Source organism: Stegostoma tigrinum, chromosome 46 (assembly GCF_030684315.1).
Source record: "Stegostoma tigrinum isolate sSteTig4 chromosome 46, sSteTig4.hap1, whole genome shotgun sequence".
Taxonomy (NCBI): Eukaryota; Metazoa; Chordata; class Chondrichthyes; order Orectolobiformes; family Stegostomatidae; genus Stegostoma; species Stegostoma tigrinum.
The window spans coordinates 8,965,146-8,980,407 of NC_081399.1; the positions used below are offsets into that span (position 1 = coordinate 8,965,146).

Genomic DNA, 15,262 nt, shown 5'->3' on the forward strand with positions numbered 1-15,262 from the left:
GAGAGAGGACTGAGAGACACCAGTCAGTGCGCAGATATCTCCTTGAGAGAGAGGGGGGTCTGAGAGACACCAGTCAGTGTACAGATATCTCAGTGAGAGAGGGACTGAGAGACACCAGTCAGTGTTCAGATATCTCTATGAGAGAGAGAGGGGACTGAGAGACACCAGTCAGTGTACAGATATCTCCCTGAGAGAGCGGAGACCTAGAGACAACAGTCAGTGTACAGACACCTCCCTGAGAAAGAGGGGGTACTGAGAGACACCAGTCAGTGTACAGATATCTGCCTGACAGAGAGAGTGGTCTGAGAGACACCAGTCAGTGTAGAGATATCTCCATGAGAGAGAGTGGGGACTGAGAGTCACCAGTCAGTGTACAGGTATCTCCCTGAGAGAGCGGAGACCTAGAGACACCAGTCAGTGTACAGATATCTCCCTGAGAGAGAGGGGGGACTGAGAGTCACCAGTCAGTGTAAAGATATCTCCTTGAGAGAGAGGGACTGAGACACACCAGTCAGTGTACAGATTTCTCCCTGAGAGACAGGGGACTGAGAGACACCAGTCAGTGTACAGATATCTCCCTGAGAGACAGGGGACTGAGAGACACCAGTCAGTGTACAGATATCTCCCTGAGAGACAGGGGACTGAGAGACACCAGTCAGTGTACAGATTTCTCCCTGAGAGAGAGTGGGTACTGAGAGACACCAGTCAGTGTACAGATATCTCCCTGAGAGACAGGGGACTGAGAGACACCAGTCAGTGTACAGATATCTTCCTGAGAGAGAGGGGATTGAGAGACACCAGTCAGTGTCCAGATATCTCACTGAGAGAGAGGGTACTGAGAGACACCAGTCAGTGTACAGATATCTCCCTGAGAGAGAGAGGGGCTGAGAGACACCAGTCTGTGGACAGATATCTCCCTGAGAGAGAGGGGATTGAGAGACACCAGTCAGTGTACAGATATTTCCCTGAGAGAGAGGGGACTGAGAGACACCAGTCAGTGTACAGATATCTCCCTGAGAGAGAGAGGGGATTGAGAGACGCCAGTCAGTGTACAGATATCTAACTGAGAGAGAGGGGACTGAGAGACACCAGTCAGTGTACAGATATCGCCCTGAGAGAGGGGGCTGAGAGACACCAGTCAGTGTACAGATATCTTCCTGAGAGAGAGAGGGGAATGACAGACACCAAGATAATAAAATGTGAGGCTGGATGAACACAGCAGGCCAAGCAGCATCTCAGGAGCACAAAAGCTGACGTTTCGGGCCTAGACCCTTCATCTCTGATGAAGGGTCTAGGCCCGAAACGTCAGCTTTTGTGCTCCTGAGATGCTGCTTGGCCTGCTGTGTTCATCCAGCCTCACATTTTATTATCTTGGAATCTCCAGCATCTGCAGTTCCCATTATCTATGACAGACACCAGTCAGTTTACAGATATGTCCCTGTGAGAAAGAGAGCACTGTGAGACACCAGTCAGTGTACAGATATTTCCCTGAGAGAGAGAGAGGGGACTGAGAGACACCAGTCAGTGTACAGATATCTCCCTGAGAGAGAGGGGACTGAGAGACACCAGTCAGTGTACAGATATCTCCCTGAGAGAGAGAGAGAGTGGGTACTGAGAGACACCAGTCAGTGTACAGATATCTGCCTGACAGAGAGAGTGGTCTGAGAGACACCAGTCAGTGCAGAGATATCTCCCAGAGAGAGAGAGAGGGGACTGAGAGTCACAAGTCAGTGTATAGATACCTCCCTGAGAGAGAGAGGAGACTGAGAGACACCAGTCAGTGTGCAGATAACTCCCTGAGAGAGAGGGGACTGAGACACACTAGTCAGTGTACAGATATATCCCTGAGAGAGAGGGGACTGAGAGACACCAGTCAGTGTACAGATTTCTCCCTGAGAGAGAGAGGGGACTGAGAGACACCAGTCAGTGTACAGATATCTCCCTGAGAGAGAGAGGGGACTGAGAGACACCAGTCAGTGTAAAGATATCTCCCTGAGAGAGGGACTGAGACACACCAGTCAGTGTACAGATATCTCCCTGAGAGAGAGAGGGGACTGAGAGACACCAGTCAGTGTACAGATATCTCACTGAGAGAGAGGGGACTGAGAGACACCAGTCAGTGTACAGATATCTCACTGAGAGAGAGGGGACTGAGATACACCTGTCAGTGTACAGATATCTCCCTGAGAGAGAGAGAGGAGACTGAGAGACACCAGGAAGTCTACAGATATCTCCCTTAGAGAGAGCGGAGACTGAAAGTCACCAGTCAGTGTGCAGATAACTGCCTGAGAGAGAGAGAGGACTGAGAGACACCAGTCAGTGCGCAGATATCTCCTTGAGAGAGAGGGGGGTCTGAGAGACACCAGTCAGTGTACAGATATCTCAGTGAGAGAGGGACTGAGAGACACCAGTCAGTGTTCAGATATCTCCATGAGAGAGAGAGGGGACTGAGAGACACCAGTCAGTGTACAGATATCTCCCTGAGAGAGTGGAGACCTAGAGACAACAGTCAGTGTACAGACACCTCCCTGAGAAAGAGGGGGTACTGAGAGACACCAGTCAGTGTACAGATATCTGCCTGACAGAGAGAGTGGTCTGAGAGACACCAGTCAGTGTACAGATATCTCCCTGAGAGAGAGTGGGGACTGAGAGTCACCAGTCAGTGTACAGGTATCTCCCTGAGAGAGCGGAGACCTAGAGACACCAGTCAGTGTGCAGATATCTCCCTGAGAGAGAGGGGGGACTGAGAGTCACCAGCCAGTGTAAAGATATCTCCTTGAGAGAGAGGGACTGAGACACACCAGTCAGTGTACAGATTTCTCCCTGAGAGACAGGGGACTGAGAGACACCAGTCAGTGTACAGATATCTCCCTGAGAGACAGGGGACTGTGAGACACCAGTCAGTGTACAGATATCTTCCTGAGAGAGAGGGGATTGAGAGACACCAGTCAGTGTACAGATTTCTCCCTGAGAGAGAGAGGGTACTGAGAGACACCAGTCAGTGTACAGATATCTCCCTGAGAGACAGGGGACTGAGAGACACCAGTCAGTGTACAGATATCTTCCTGAGAGAGAGGGGATTGAGAGACACCAGTCAGTGTCCAGATATCTCACTGAGAGAGAGGGTACTGAGAGACACCAGTCAGTGTACAGATATCTCCCTGAGAGAGAGAGGGGCTGAGAGACACCAGTCTGTGGACAGATATCTCCCTGAGAGAGAGGGGATTGAGAGACACCAGTCAGTGTACAGATATTTCCCTGAGAGAGAGGGGACTGAGAGACACCAGTCAGTGTACAGATATCTCCCTGAGAGAGAGAGGGGATTGAGAGACGCCAGTCAGTGTACAGATATCTCACTGAGAGAGAGGGGACTGAGAGACACCAGTCAGTGTACAGATATCTCACTGAGAGAGAGGGGACTGAGAGAAACCAGTCAGTGCACAGATATCTCCCTGAGAGAGCGGAGACCTAGAGACACCAGTCAGTGTACAGACACCTCCCTGAGAAAGACGGGGTACTGAGAGACACCAGTCAGTGTACAGATATCTCCCTGAGAGAGAGAGAGGGGACTGAGAGACACCAGTCAGTGTACAGATATCTCCCTGAGAGAGAGAGAGAGTGGGCACTGAGAGACACCAGTCAGTGTACAGATATCTGCCTGACAGAGAGAGTGGTCTGAGAGACACCAGTCAGTGTAGAGATATCTCCCAGAGAGAGAGAGAGGGGACTGAGAGTCACAAGTCAGTGTATAGATACCTCCCTGAGAGAGAGAGGAGACTGAGAGACACCAGTCAGTGTGCAGATAACTCCCTGAGAGAGAGGGGACTGAGACACACTAGTCAGTGTACAGATATATCCCTGAGAGAGAGGGGACTGAGAGACACCAGTCAGTGTACAGATATCTCCCTGAGAGACAGGGGACTGAGAGACACCAGTCAGTGTAAAGATATCTCCCTGAGAGAGGGACTGAGACACACCAGTCAGTGTACAGATATCTCCCTGAGAGAGAGAGGGGGCTGAGAGACACCAGTCAGTGTACAGATATCTCACTGAGAGAGAGGGGACTGAGAGACACCAGTCAGTGTACAGATATCTCACTGAGAGAGAGGGGACTGAGATACACCAGTCAGTGTACAGATATCTCCCTGAGAGAGAGAGGAGACTGAGAGACACCAGTAAGTCTACAGATATCTCCCTTAGAGAGAGCGGAGACTGAAAGTCACCAGTCAGTGTGCAGATAACTGCCTGAGAGAGAGAGAGGACTGAGAGACACCAGTCAGTGCGCAGATATCTCCTTGAGAGAGAGGGGGGTCTGAGAGACACCAGTCAGTGTACAGATATCTCAGTGAGAGAGGGACTGAGAGACACCAGTCAGTGTTCAGATATCTCTATGAGAGAGAGAGGGGACTGAGAGACACCAGTCAGTGTACAGATATCTCCCTGAGAGAGCGGAGACCTAGAGACAACAGTCAGTGTACAGACACCTCCCTGAGAAAGAGGGGGTACTGAGAGACACCAGTCAGTGTACAGATATCTGCCTGACAGAGAGAGTGGTCTGAGAGACACCAGTCAGTGTACAGGTATCTCCCTGAGAGAGCGGAGACCTAGAGACACCAGTCAGTGTACAGATATCTCCCTGAGAGAGAGGGGGGACTGAGAGTCACCAGTCAGTGTAAAGATATCTCCTTGAGAGAGAGGGACTGAGACACACCAGTCAGTGTACAGATTTCTCCCTGAGAGACAGGGGACTGAGAGACACCAGTCAGTGTACAGATATCTCCCTGAGAGACAGGGGACTGAGAGACACCAGTCAGTGTACAGATATCTTCCTGAGAGAGAGGGGATTGAGAGACACCAGTCAGTGTACAGATTTCTCCCTGAGAGAGAGTGGGTACTGAGAGACACCAGTCAGTGTACAGATATCTCCCTGAGAGACAGGGGACTGAGAGACACCAGTCAGTGTACAGATATCTTCCTGAGAGAGAGGGGATTGAGAGACACCAGTCAGTGTCCAGATATCTCACTGAGAGAGAGGGTACTGAGAGACACCAGTCAGTGTACAGATATCTCCCTGAGAGAGAGAGGGGCTGAGAGACACCAGTCTGTGGACAGATATCTCCCTGAGAGAGAGGGGATTGAGAGACACCAGTCAGTGTACAGATATTTCCCTGAGAGAGAGGGGACTGAGAGACACCAGTCAGTGTACAGATATCTCCCTGAGAGAGAGAGGGGATTGAGAGACGCCAGTCAGTGTACAGATATCTAACTGAGAGAGAGGGGACTGAGAGACACCAGTCAGTGTACAGATATCGCCCTGAGAGAGGGGGCTGAGAGACACCAGTCAGTGTACAGATATCTTCCTGAGAGAGAGAGGGGAATGACAGACACCAAGATAATAAAATGTGAGGCTGGATGAACACAGCAGGCCAAGCAGCATCTCAGGAGCACAAAAGCTGACGTTTCGGGCCTAGACCCTTCATCTCTGATGAAGGGTCTAGGCCCGAAACGTCAGCTTTTGTGCTCCTGAGATGCTGCTTGGCCTGCTGTGTTCATCCAGCCTCACATTTTATTATCTTGGAATCTCCAGCATCTGCAGTTCCCATTATCTATGACAGACACCAGTCAGTTTACAGATATGTCCCTGTGAGAAAGAGAGCACTGTGAGACACCAGTCAGTGTACAGATATTTCCCTGAGAGAGAGAGAGGGGACTGAGAGACACCAGTCAGTGTACAGATATCTCCCTGAGAGAGAGGGGACTGAGAGACACCAGTCAGTGTACAGATATCTCCCTGAGAGAGAGAGAGAGTGGGTACTGAGAGACACCAGTCAGTGTACAGATATCTGCCTGACAGAGAGAGTGGTCTGAGAGACACCAGTCAGTGCAGAGATATCTCCCAGAGAGAGAGAGAGGGGACTGAGAGTCACAAGTCAGTGTATAGATACCTCCCTGAGAGAGAGAGGAGACTGAGAGACACCAGTCAGTGTGCAGATAACTCCCTGAGAGAGAGGGGACTGAGACACACTAGTCAGTGTACAGATATATCCCTGAGAGAGAGGGGACTGAGAGACACCAGTCAGTGTACAGATTTCTCCCTGAGAGAGAGAGGGGACTGAGAGACACCAGTCAGTGTACAGATATCTCCCTGAGAGACAGGGGACTGAGAGACACCAGTCAGTGTAAAGATATCTCCCTGAGAGAGGGACTGAGACACACCAGTCAGTGTACAGATATCTCCCTGAGAGAGAGAGGGGACTGAGAGACACCAGTCAGTGTACAGATATCTCACTGAGAGAGAGGGGACTGAGAGACACCAGTCAGTGTACAGATATCTCACTGAGAGAGAGGGGACTGAGATACACCTGTCAGTGTACAGATATCTCCCTGAGAGAGAGAGAGGAGACTGAGAGACACCAGTAAGTCTACAGATATCTCCCTTAGAGAGAGCGGAGACTGAAAGTCACCAGTCAGTGTGCAGATAACTGCCTGAGAGAGAGAGAGGACTGAGAGACACCAGTCAGTGCGCAGATATCTCCTTGAGAGAGAGGGGGGTCTGAGAGACACCAGTCAGTGTACAGATATCTCAGTGAGAGAGGGACTGAGAGACACCAGTCAGTGTACAGATTTCTCCCTGAGAGACAGGGGACTGAGAGACACCAGTCAGTGTACAGATATCTCCCTGAGAGAGAGTGGGGACTGAGAGTCACCAGTCAGTGTACAGACACCTCCCTGAGAAAGAGGGGGTACTGAGAGACACCAGTCAGTGTACAGATATCTGCCTGACAGAGAGAGTGGTCTGAGAGACACCAGTCAGTGCAGAGATATCTCCCAGAGAGAGAGAGAGAGGACTGAGAGACACCAGTCAGTGCGCAGATATCTCCTTGAGAGAGAGGGGGGTCTGAGAGACACCAGTCAGTGTACAGATATCTCACTGAGAGAGAGGGGACTGAGATACACCTGTCAGTGTACAGATATCTCCCTGAGAGAGAGAGGGGACTGAGAGACACCAGTCAGTGTACAGATATCTCACTGAGAGAGAGGGGACTGAGAGACACCAGTCAGTGTACAGATATCTCACTGAGAGAGAGGGGACTGAGATACACCAGTCAGTGTACAGATATCTCCCTGAGAGAGAGAGAGGAGACTGAGAGACGCCAGTAAGTCGACAGATATCTCCCTTAGAGAGAGCGGAGACTGAAAGTCACCAGTCAGTGTGCAGATAACTGCCTGAGAGAGAGAGAGAGGACTGAGAGACACCAGTCAGTGCGCAGATATCTCCTTGAGAGAGAGGGGGGTCTGAGAGACACCAGTCAGTGTACAGATATCTCCGTGAGAGAGGGACTGAGAGACACCAGTCAGTGTTCAGATATCTCCATGAGAGAGAGAGGGGACTGAGAGACACCAGTCAGTGTACAGATATCTCCCTGAGAGAGCGGAGACCTAGAGACACCAGTCAGTGTACAGACACCTCCCTGAGAAAGAGTGGGTACTGAGAGACACCAGTCAGTGTACAGATATCTGCCTGACAGAGAGAGTGGTCTGAGAGACACCAGTCAGTGTACAGATATCTCACTGAGAGAGAGGGGACTGAGAGACACCAGTCAGTGTACAGATATCTCACTGAGAGAGAGGGGACTGAGATACACCAGTCAGTGTAGAGATATCTCCCAGAGAGAGAGAGAGGGGACTGAGAGTCACAAGTCAGTGTATAGATACCTCCCTGAGAGAGAGAGGAGACTGAGAGACACCAGTCAGTGTGCAGATAACTCCCTGAGAGGGAGTGGACTGAGAGACACCAGTCAGTGTACAGATATCTCACTGAGAAAGAGGGGTGTCTGAGAGACACCAGTCAGTGTACAGATATCTTCCTGAGAGAGAGAGTGGACTGAGAGACACCAGTCAGTTTACAGATATGTCCCTGTGAGAAAGAGAGCACTGAGAGACACCAGTCAGTGTACAGATATTTCCCTGAGAGAGACGGGACTGAGAGACACCAGGCAGTGTACAGATATCTCCCTGAGAGAAAGAGGGGTCTGAGAGACACCAGTCAGTGTTCAGATATCTACATGAGAGAGGGGGGTCCGAGAGACACCAGTCAGTGTAGAGATAACCCCCTGAGCGAGCGGAGACTGAGAGACACCAGTCAGTGTACAGATATCTCTCTGAGAGAGAGAGAGAGGGGACTGAGAGACGCCAGTCAGTGTACAGATATTTCCCTGAGAGAGAGGGGACTGACAGACACCAATCAGTGTACAGATATCTCCCTGAGAGAGACAGGGGGCTGAGAGACACCAGTCAGTGGACAGATATCTCCCTGAGAGAGAGAGAGGGGACTGAGAGACACCAGTCAGTGTACAGATATCTCCCTGAGAGAGAGAGAGAGGGGACTGAGAGACACCAGTCAGTGTACAGATATCTCCCTGAGAGAGAGGGGTCTGAGAGACACCAGTCAGTGTACAGATATCTCCCTGAGAGAGAGAGGGGGCTGAGAGTCACCAGTCAGTGTACAGATATCTCCCTGAGAGAGAGAGGGGACTGAGAGACACCAGTCAGTGTACAGATATCTCCCTGAGTGAGAGGGGACTGAGAGACGCCAGTCAGTGTACAGATATTTCCCTGAGAGAGAGGGGACTGAGAGACACTAGTCAGTGTACAGATATCTCCCTGACAGAGAGAGAGGGGACTGAGAGACACTAGTCAGTGTACAGATATCTCCCTGAGAGAGAGAGGGGACTGAGAGACACCAGTCAGTGTACAGATATCTCCCTGAGTGAGAGGGGACTGAGAGACACCAGTCAGTGTACAGATATCTCGCTGAGAGAGGGGACTGAGAGACGCCAGTCAGTGTACAGATATTTCCCTGAGAGAGAGGGTACTGAGAGACACCAGTCAGTGTACAGATATCTCCCTGATAGAGGGGGCACTGAGAGACACTTGCAGTGTGCAGATATCTCCCTGAGAGAGAGAGGAGACTGAGAGACACGAGTCAGTGTACAGATATCTCCCCGAGAGAGACAGGGGACTGAGAGACACCAGTCAGTGTACAGATATCTCCCTGAGAGAGAGAGAGGGGACTGAGAGACACCAGTCAGTGTACAGATATCTCCCTGAGAGAGAGAGGGGGACTGAGAGACACCAGTCAGTGTACAGATATCTCCCTGAGAGAGAGAGAGGGGACTGAGAGACACCAGTCAGTGTGCAGATATCTCCCTGAGTGAGAGGGGGGGGACTGAGAGACACCAGTCAGTGTACAGATATCTCCCTCAGAGACAGGGGACTGAGAGACACCAGTCAGTGTACAGATATCTCCCTGAGAGAGAGAGGGGACTGAGAGACACCAGTCAGTGTACAGATATCTCCCTGAGAGAGTGGGGGGGACTGAGAGACACCAGTCAGTGTACAGATATCTCCCTGAGAGAGAGGGGACTGAGAGACACCAGTCAGTGCACAGATATCTCCCTGAGAGAGAGGGGACTGAGAGACACCAGTCAGTGTACAGATATCTCCCTGAGAGAGAGGGGTCTGAGAGACACCAGTCAGTGTACAGATATCTCCCTGAGAGAGAGAGGGGGCTGAGAGTCACCAGTCAGTGTACAGATATCTCCCTGAGAGAGAGAGGGGACTGAGAGACACCAGTCAGTGTACAGATATCTCCCTGAGAGTGAGAGAGGGGACTGAGAGACGCCAGTCAGTGTACAGATATTTCCCTGAGAGAGAGGGGACTGAGAGACTCTAGTCAGAGTACAGATATCTCCCTGAGAGAGAGAGAGGGGACTGAGAGACACTAGTCAGTGTACAGATATCTCCCTGAGAGAGAGAGGGGACTGAGAGACACCAGTCAGTGTACAGATATCTCCCTGAGAGAGAGGGGACTGAGAGACACCAGTCAGTGTACAGATATCTCCCTGAGAGAGATGGGACTGAGAGACACCAGTCAGCGTACAGATATATCCCTGAGAGAGAGAGAGGGGACTGAGAGACACCAGTCAGTGTACAGATATCTCCCTGAGAGAGAGAGAGGGGTCTGAGAGACACCAGTCAGTGTACAGATATTTCCCTGAGAGATAGGGGACTGAGAGACACCAGTCAGTGTACAGATATCTCCCTGAGAGAGAGGGGACTGAGAGACACCAGTCAGTGTACAGATATCTCCCTGAGAGTGAGAGCGGGGACTGAGAGACACCAGTCACTGTACAGATATCTCCCTGAGAGAGCGGGGACTGAGAGACACCAGTCAGTGTACAGGTACCTCTCTGTGAGAGAGGTCCTTACAGAAGCTCTGCAGTTTTTAGGGATCTCCCTGAAGAAGCAGGAGAAAAGCCTGCTGGTGTACAGATCCAGCCCTCGCAGACTGAATGAAGGACATCAGTATATGTTCAGACAGGTTTCATTTGATTTCACATTTTCTTCAGATGTAACCCCGTACATTGACCGGTTTATTGTTAGAGAAGTGCAGTGCTGTCATACCTCACATGGACACACAGTTCCTGTGATGTTTCGAAGGAGAAGGCCCACAGGTTGATGAATGCATGGTGGGTGCAGCAAAGCGAGAGTTATTTTGGTTGAAATTAGAGCGGAGAATTCATCGGTGTGACTGCAATGAGGACGGCACTGTTCTGGGATCAGTGGATGTGTGTGTCGGAGCTGGTATATTCACTGTTTGAGAGGAGGGCAAGGGTACGAGGGAAGACCACTGCAGCGTTCACCGGACTGTCAGACCGATGCTCTGAACACAATCGGCCGTGCGCTGTGTAGATAGAGAGTTGCAGTCCCTCACCCTCATATCTTTTCCATTTGAAGGTCAGTGGGAAGTGAATATTAAAATTCCACATTTCCTTGTGAACGGGACCGTGGGACACTCAGTCTGGTTACTTGTGGAAATCGACCCGATCCCACAGCGTGCAGAAATCACCTGGAAATTCAGTGTAGAATCTCTCCAGGTACCCATCGCTCGATTTGATGTCAGTGAGAATAAATCAAAGATATTTCCACAAACTGAGTTTGAAGGAAGAACGACACTGCACCACAACCACACCCTCCAGATAGACAACCTGCGGGTCAGTGACGGAGGGACTTACACAGTTACTGTAACAACAAGACAAGATTATACAGAAGAGATTTCTCTCCAGGTTTATGGTGAGTCTATTCAGTACAGGCTGGAGAGGGCCCTGTGCCCCTCTCCCTCAGTGAGGGGGAGTCCGTGTCTCTGTCCCTCAGTGAGGGGGAGTCTCTCTGTGTCCCTGTCCCTCAGTGAGGGGGGGGCCTGTGCCCCTGTCCCTCAGTGAGGGGGAGTCTGTGTCCCTGTCCCTCAGTGAGGGGGAGTCTCTCTGTGTCCCTGTCCCTCAGTGAGGGGGGGCCCTGTGCCCCTCTCCCTCAGTGAGGGGGAGTCTGTGTCCCTGTCCCTCAGTGAGGGGGAGCCCTGTGTCCCTGTCCCTCAGTGAGGGGGAGTCTCTCTGTGTCCCTGTCCCTCAGTGAGGGGGAGTCTGTGTCCCTGTCCCTCAGTGAGGGGGAGTCTCTCTGTGTCCCTGCACCTCAGTGAGGGGGAGTCTCTCTGTGTCCCTGTCCCTCAGTGAGGGGGAGTCTCTCTGTGTCCCTGCACCTCAGTGAGGGGGAGTCTCTCTGTGTCCCTGCCCCTCAGTGAGGGGGAGTCTCTCTGTGTCCCTGTCCCTCAGTGAGGGGGAGTCTGTGTCCCTGTCCCTCAGTGAGGGGGAGTCTCTCTGTGTCCCTGCACCTCAGTGAGGGGGAGTCTCTCTGTGTCCCTGCCCCTCAGTGAGGGGGAGTCTCTCTGTGTCCCTGTCCCTCAGTGAGGGGGAGTCTGTGTCCCTGTCCCTCAGTGAGGGGGAGTCTCTCTGTGTCCCTGCACCTCAGTGAGGGGGAGTCTCTCTGTGTCCCTGCCCCTCAGTGAGGGGGAGTCTCTCTGTGTCCCTGTCCCTCAGTGAGGGGGAGTCTCTCTGTGTCCCAGTCCCTCAGTGCGGTGGAGTCTCTCTGTGTCCCAGTCCCTCAGTGAGGGGGAGTCTCTCTGTGTCACTGACCCACAGTGAGGGGGAGTCTCTCTGTGTCCCAGTCCCTCAGTGAGGGGGAGTCTCTCTGTGCCCCTGTCCCTCAGTGAGGGGGAGTCTCTCTGTGTCACTGACCCACAGTGATGGGCAGTCTCTCTGTGTCCCTGTCCTTCAGTGAGAGGGAGGCTCTCTGTGCCCCTGTCCCTCAGTGAGGGGGAGTCTCTCCAAGCCCCTGTCCCTCAGTGAAGGGGAGTTTCTCTCTGTCCATGACCCTCAGTGAGGGGGAGACTCTCTGTGTCCCTGCCCCTCAGTGAGGGGAGTCTCTCTGTGTCCCTGCCCCTCAGTGAGGGGGAGTCTCTCTGTGTCCCTGCCCCTCAGTGAGGGGGAGTTTCTCTGTGTCCCTGCCCCTCAGTGAGGGGGAGTCTCTCCGAGCCACTGTCCCACAGTGAGGGTGGAGTCTCGAGTAGAGAGAGACAGAGGAATGTTTCTGGAGGTAACTAACAGCTTTTCCTTGTTCACACAGAGCCTGTGTCTGTGCCCACCATGGAGCTGATACAGAACGTCTCAGCTGAGAGGTGTAATGTGACTCTGCGGTGCTCTGTGGGCAGTGGAAGTCACATTCACTATACCTGGACGTGGCTGGGGTCCAATGTGACTGATGAGCCGGTGGAGCAGGTCTCTGGGAACCCAGGGGAGCTGGAAGTGTCAGTGGGACTGTCTCACTCCATCCACTATTGCTGTACAGTGTGGAACCCTGTCAGTGAGGAGAGCGCTGAGTTCAGGATAGAGACACCCTGCACAAAATCACAGGAAGGTCAGTGTGTATCCTAAACCCCACACCAACAGGTCAGTGTCTATCCTAAACCCCACACCAACAGGTCAGTGTCTACCCTAAACCCCACACCAACAGGTCAGTGTGTATCCTAAACCCCACACCAACAGGTCAGTGTCTATCCTAAACCCCACACCAACAGATCAGTGTCTATCCCAAAACCCACACCAACAGGTCAGTGTCTATCCCTAACCCCACGCCAACAGGTCAGTGTGTATCCTAAACCCCACACCAACATGTCAGTGTCTATCCTAAACCCCACACCAACAGGTCAGTGTCTATCCTAAACCCCACACCAACAGGTCAGTGTGTATCCTAAACCCCACATCAACAGGTCAGTGTCTATCCTAAACCCCATGTCAACAGGTCAGTGTCTATCCTAAACCCCACACCAACAGGTCAGTGTGTATCCTAAACCCCACACCAACAGGTCAGTGTCTATCCTAAACCCCACACCAACAGGTCAGTGTCTATGCTAAACCTCACACCAACAGGACAGTGTGTATCCTAAACCCCACACCAACAGGTCAGTGTGGATTATAAACCCCACACCAACAGGTCAGTGTGTATCCTAAACCCCACACCAACAGGTCAGTGTCTATCCTAAACCCCACACCAACAGGTCAGTGTGTATCCTAAACCCCACACCAACAGGTCAGTGTCTATCCCAAATCCCACACCAACAGGTCAGTGTCTATCCTAAACCCCACACCAACAGGTCAGTGTCTACCCTAAACCCCACACCAACAGGTCAGTGTGTATCCTAAAGCCCACACCAACAGGTCAGTGTGTATCCTAAACCCCACATCAACAAGTCAGTGTCTATCCTAAACCCCACGCCAACAGGTCAGTGTCTATCCTAAACCTCACACCAACAAGTCAGTGTGTATCCTAAACCCCACACCAACAGGTCAGTGTGTATCCTAAACCCCACACCAACAGGTCAGTGTCTATCCTAAACCCCACACCAACAGGTCAGTGTGTATCCTAAACCCCACACCAACAGGTCAGTGTGTATCCTAAAAGTGTGTATCCTAAACCCCACACCAACAGGTCAGTGTGTATCCTAAACCCCACACCAACAGGTCAGTGTGTATCCTAAACCCCACACCGACAGGTCAGTGTCTATCCTAAACCCCACACCGACAGGTCAGTGTCTATCCTAAAGCCCACACCAACAGGTCAGTGTGTATCCTAAACCCCACACCAACAGGTCAGTGTCTATCCTAAACCCCACACCAACAGGTCAGTGTGTATCCTAAACCCCACACCAACAGGTCAGTGTCTATCCTAAACCCCACACCAACAGGTCAGTGTGTATCCTAAACCCCACACCAACAGGTCAGTGTCTATCCTAAACCCCACACCAACAGATCAGTGTCTATCCTAAACCACACACCAACAGGTCAGTGTCTATCCTAAACCCCACACCAACAGGTCAGTGTGTATCCTAAACCCCACACCAACAGGTCAGTGTCTATCCTAAACCCCACACCAACAGGTCAGTGTCTATCCTAAACCCCACGTCTATCCTAAACCCCACACCAACAGGTCAGTGTCTATCCTAAACCCCACACCAACAGGTCAGTGTCTATCCTAAACCCCACACCAACAGGTCAGTGTCTATCCTAAACCCCACACCAACAGTCCCCCTTACCGTCTCGTAGCAACAAAACTCTCCTGGCCTCACCACATAAACACAGTGGCTACAAGGGCAGGCCAGAGGCTGGGAATCCTGCAGCGAGTAACTCCCGTCCTGTCTCCCCCCCCAAATCCTGTCCCACCATCTACAAGGCACAAGGCAGGAGGGGAATGGGATACTCCCCACTTGCCCCTGGATGGGGGCAGCTCCAATAACACTCAAGAAGCTCGACACCATCCAGGACAAAGCAGCCCCCACTCGATTGGCACCACATCCACAAACATCCCACTCCCTCCCCCCACCACCGACGCTCAGTCGCAGCAGTGTGTACCATCTACAAGATGCTCTGCAGAGATTCACCAAAGATCCTCAGGCAGCACCTTCCAAACCCCACGACCCACTTCCATCCAGAAGGACAAGGGGCAGCAGGTACATGGGACCCCCACCCCCTGCACGTTCCCCTCCGAGCCCCTCCCCATCCCGACTTGGAAATATATCGGCCGTTGCTTCAGTGTCACTGGGTCAGAATCCTTGGAATTCCTTCCCTAAGGGTACCCTGTGGATCACTGAGGGAGCTTTTCTCTGTATCTAACCCCGTGCTCTCCCTGTCCAGGGAGTGTTTGATGGGGGACAGTGTAGAGGGAGCTTTACCCTGTATCTAACCCCGTGCTGTCCCTGTCCCTGTGAGTGTTTGATGGAGGACAGTGTAGAGGGAGCTTTACTCTGTGTCTAACCCCGTGCTGAGACGTGTTCTCTCTCTCTGTTTCAGCTCTGTCCAGTTGGACGAAG

The 15,262-nt window shown here is 52.0% G+C and overlaps 1 protein-coding gene across 1 annotated transcript in view; it reads left to right on the forward strand.

The window, feature by feature from the left end:
- The window catches only part of LOC132207384 (SLAM family member 5-like), a 32,235-nt gene that overhangs the window by 16,357 nt on the left and 616 nt on the right, over window positions 1–15,262 (forward strand). Inside the window, exons 2-4 of the mRNA XM_059642824.1 lie at window positions 10,801–11,136; window positions 12,523–12,813; window positions 15,243–15,262. The exon at window positions 15,243–15,262 is cut by the window's right edge and continues 616 nt beyond it. Coding sequence (XP_059498807.1) covers window positions 10,801–11,136; window positions 12,523–12,813; window positions 15,243–15,262 — 647 coding nt within the window. The remainder of the gene's footprint in view (window positions 1–10,800; window positions 11,137–12,522; window positions 12,814–15,242) is intronic.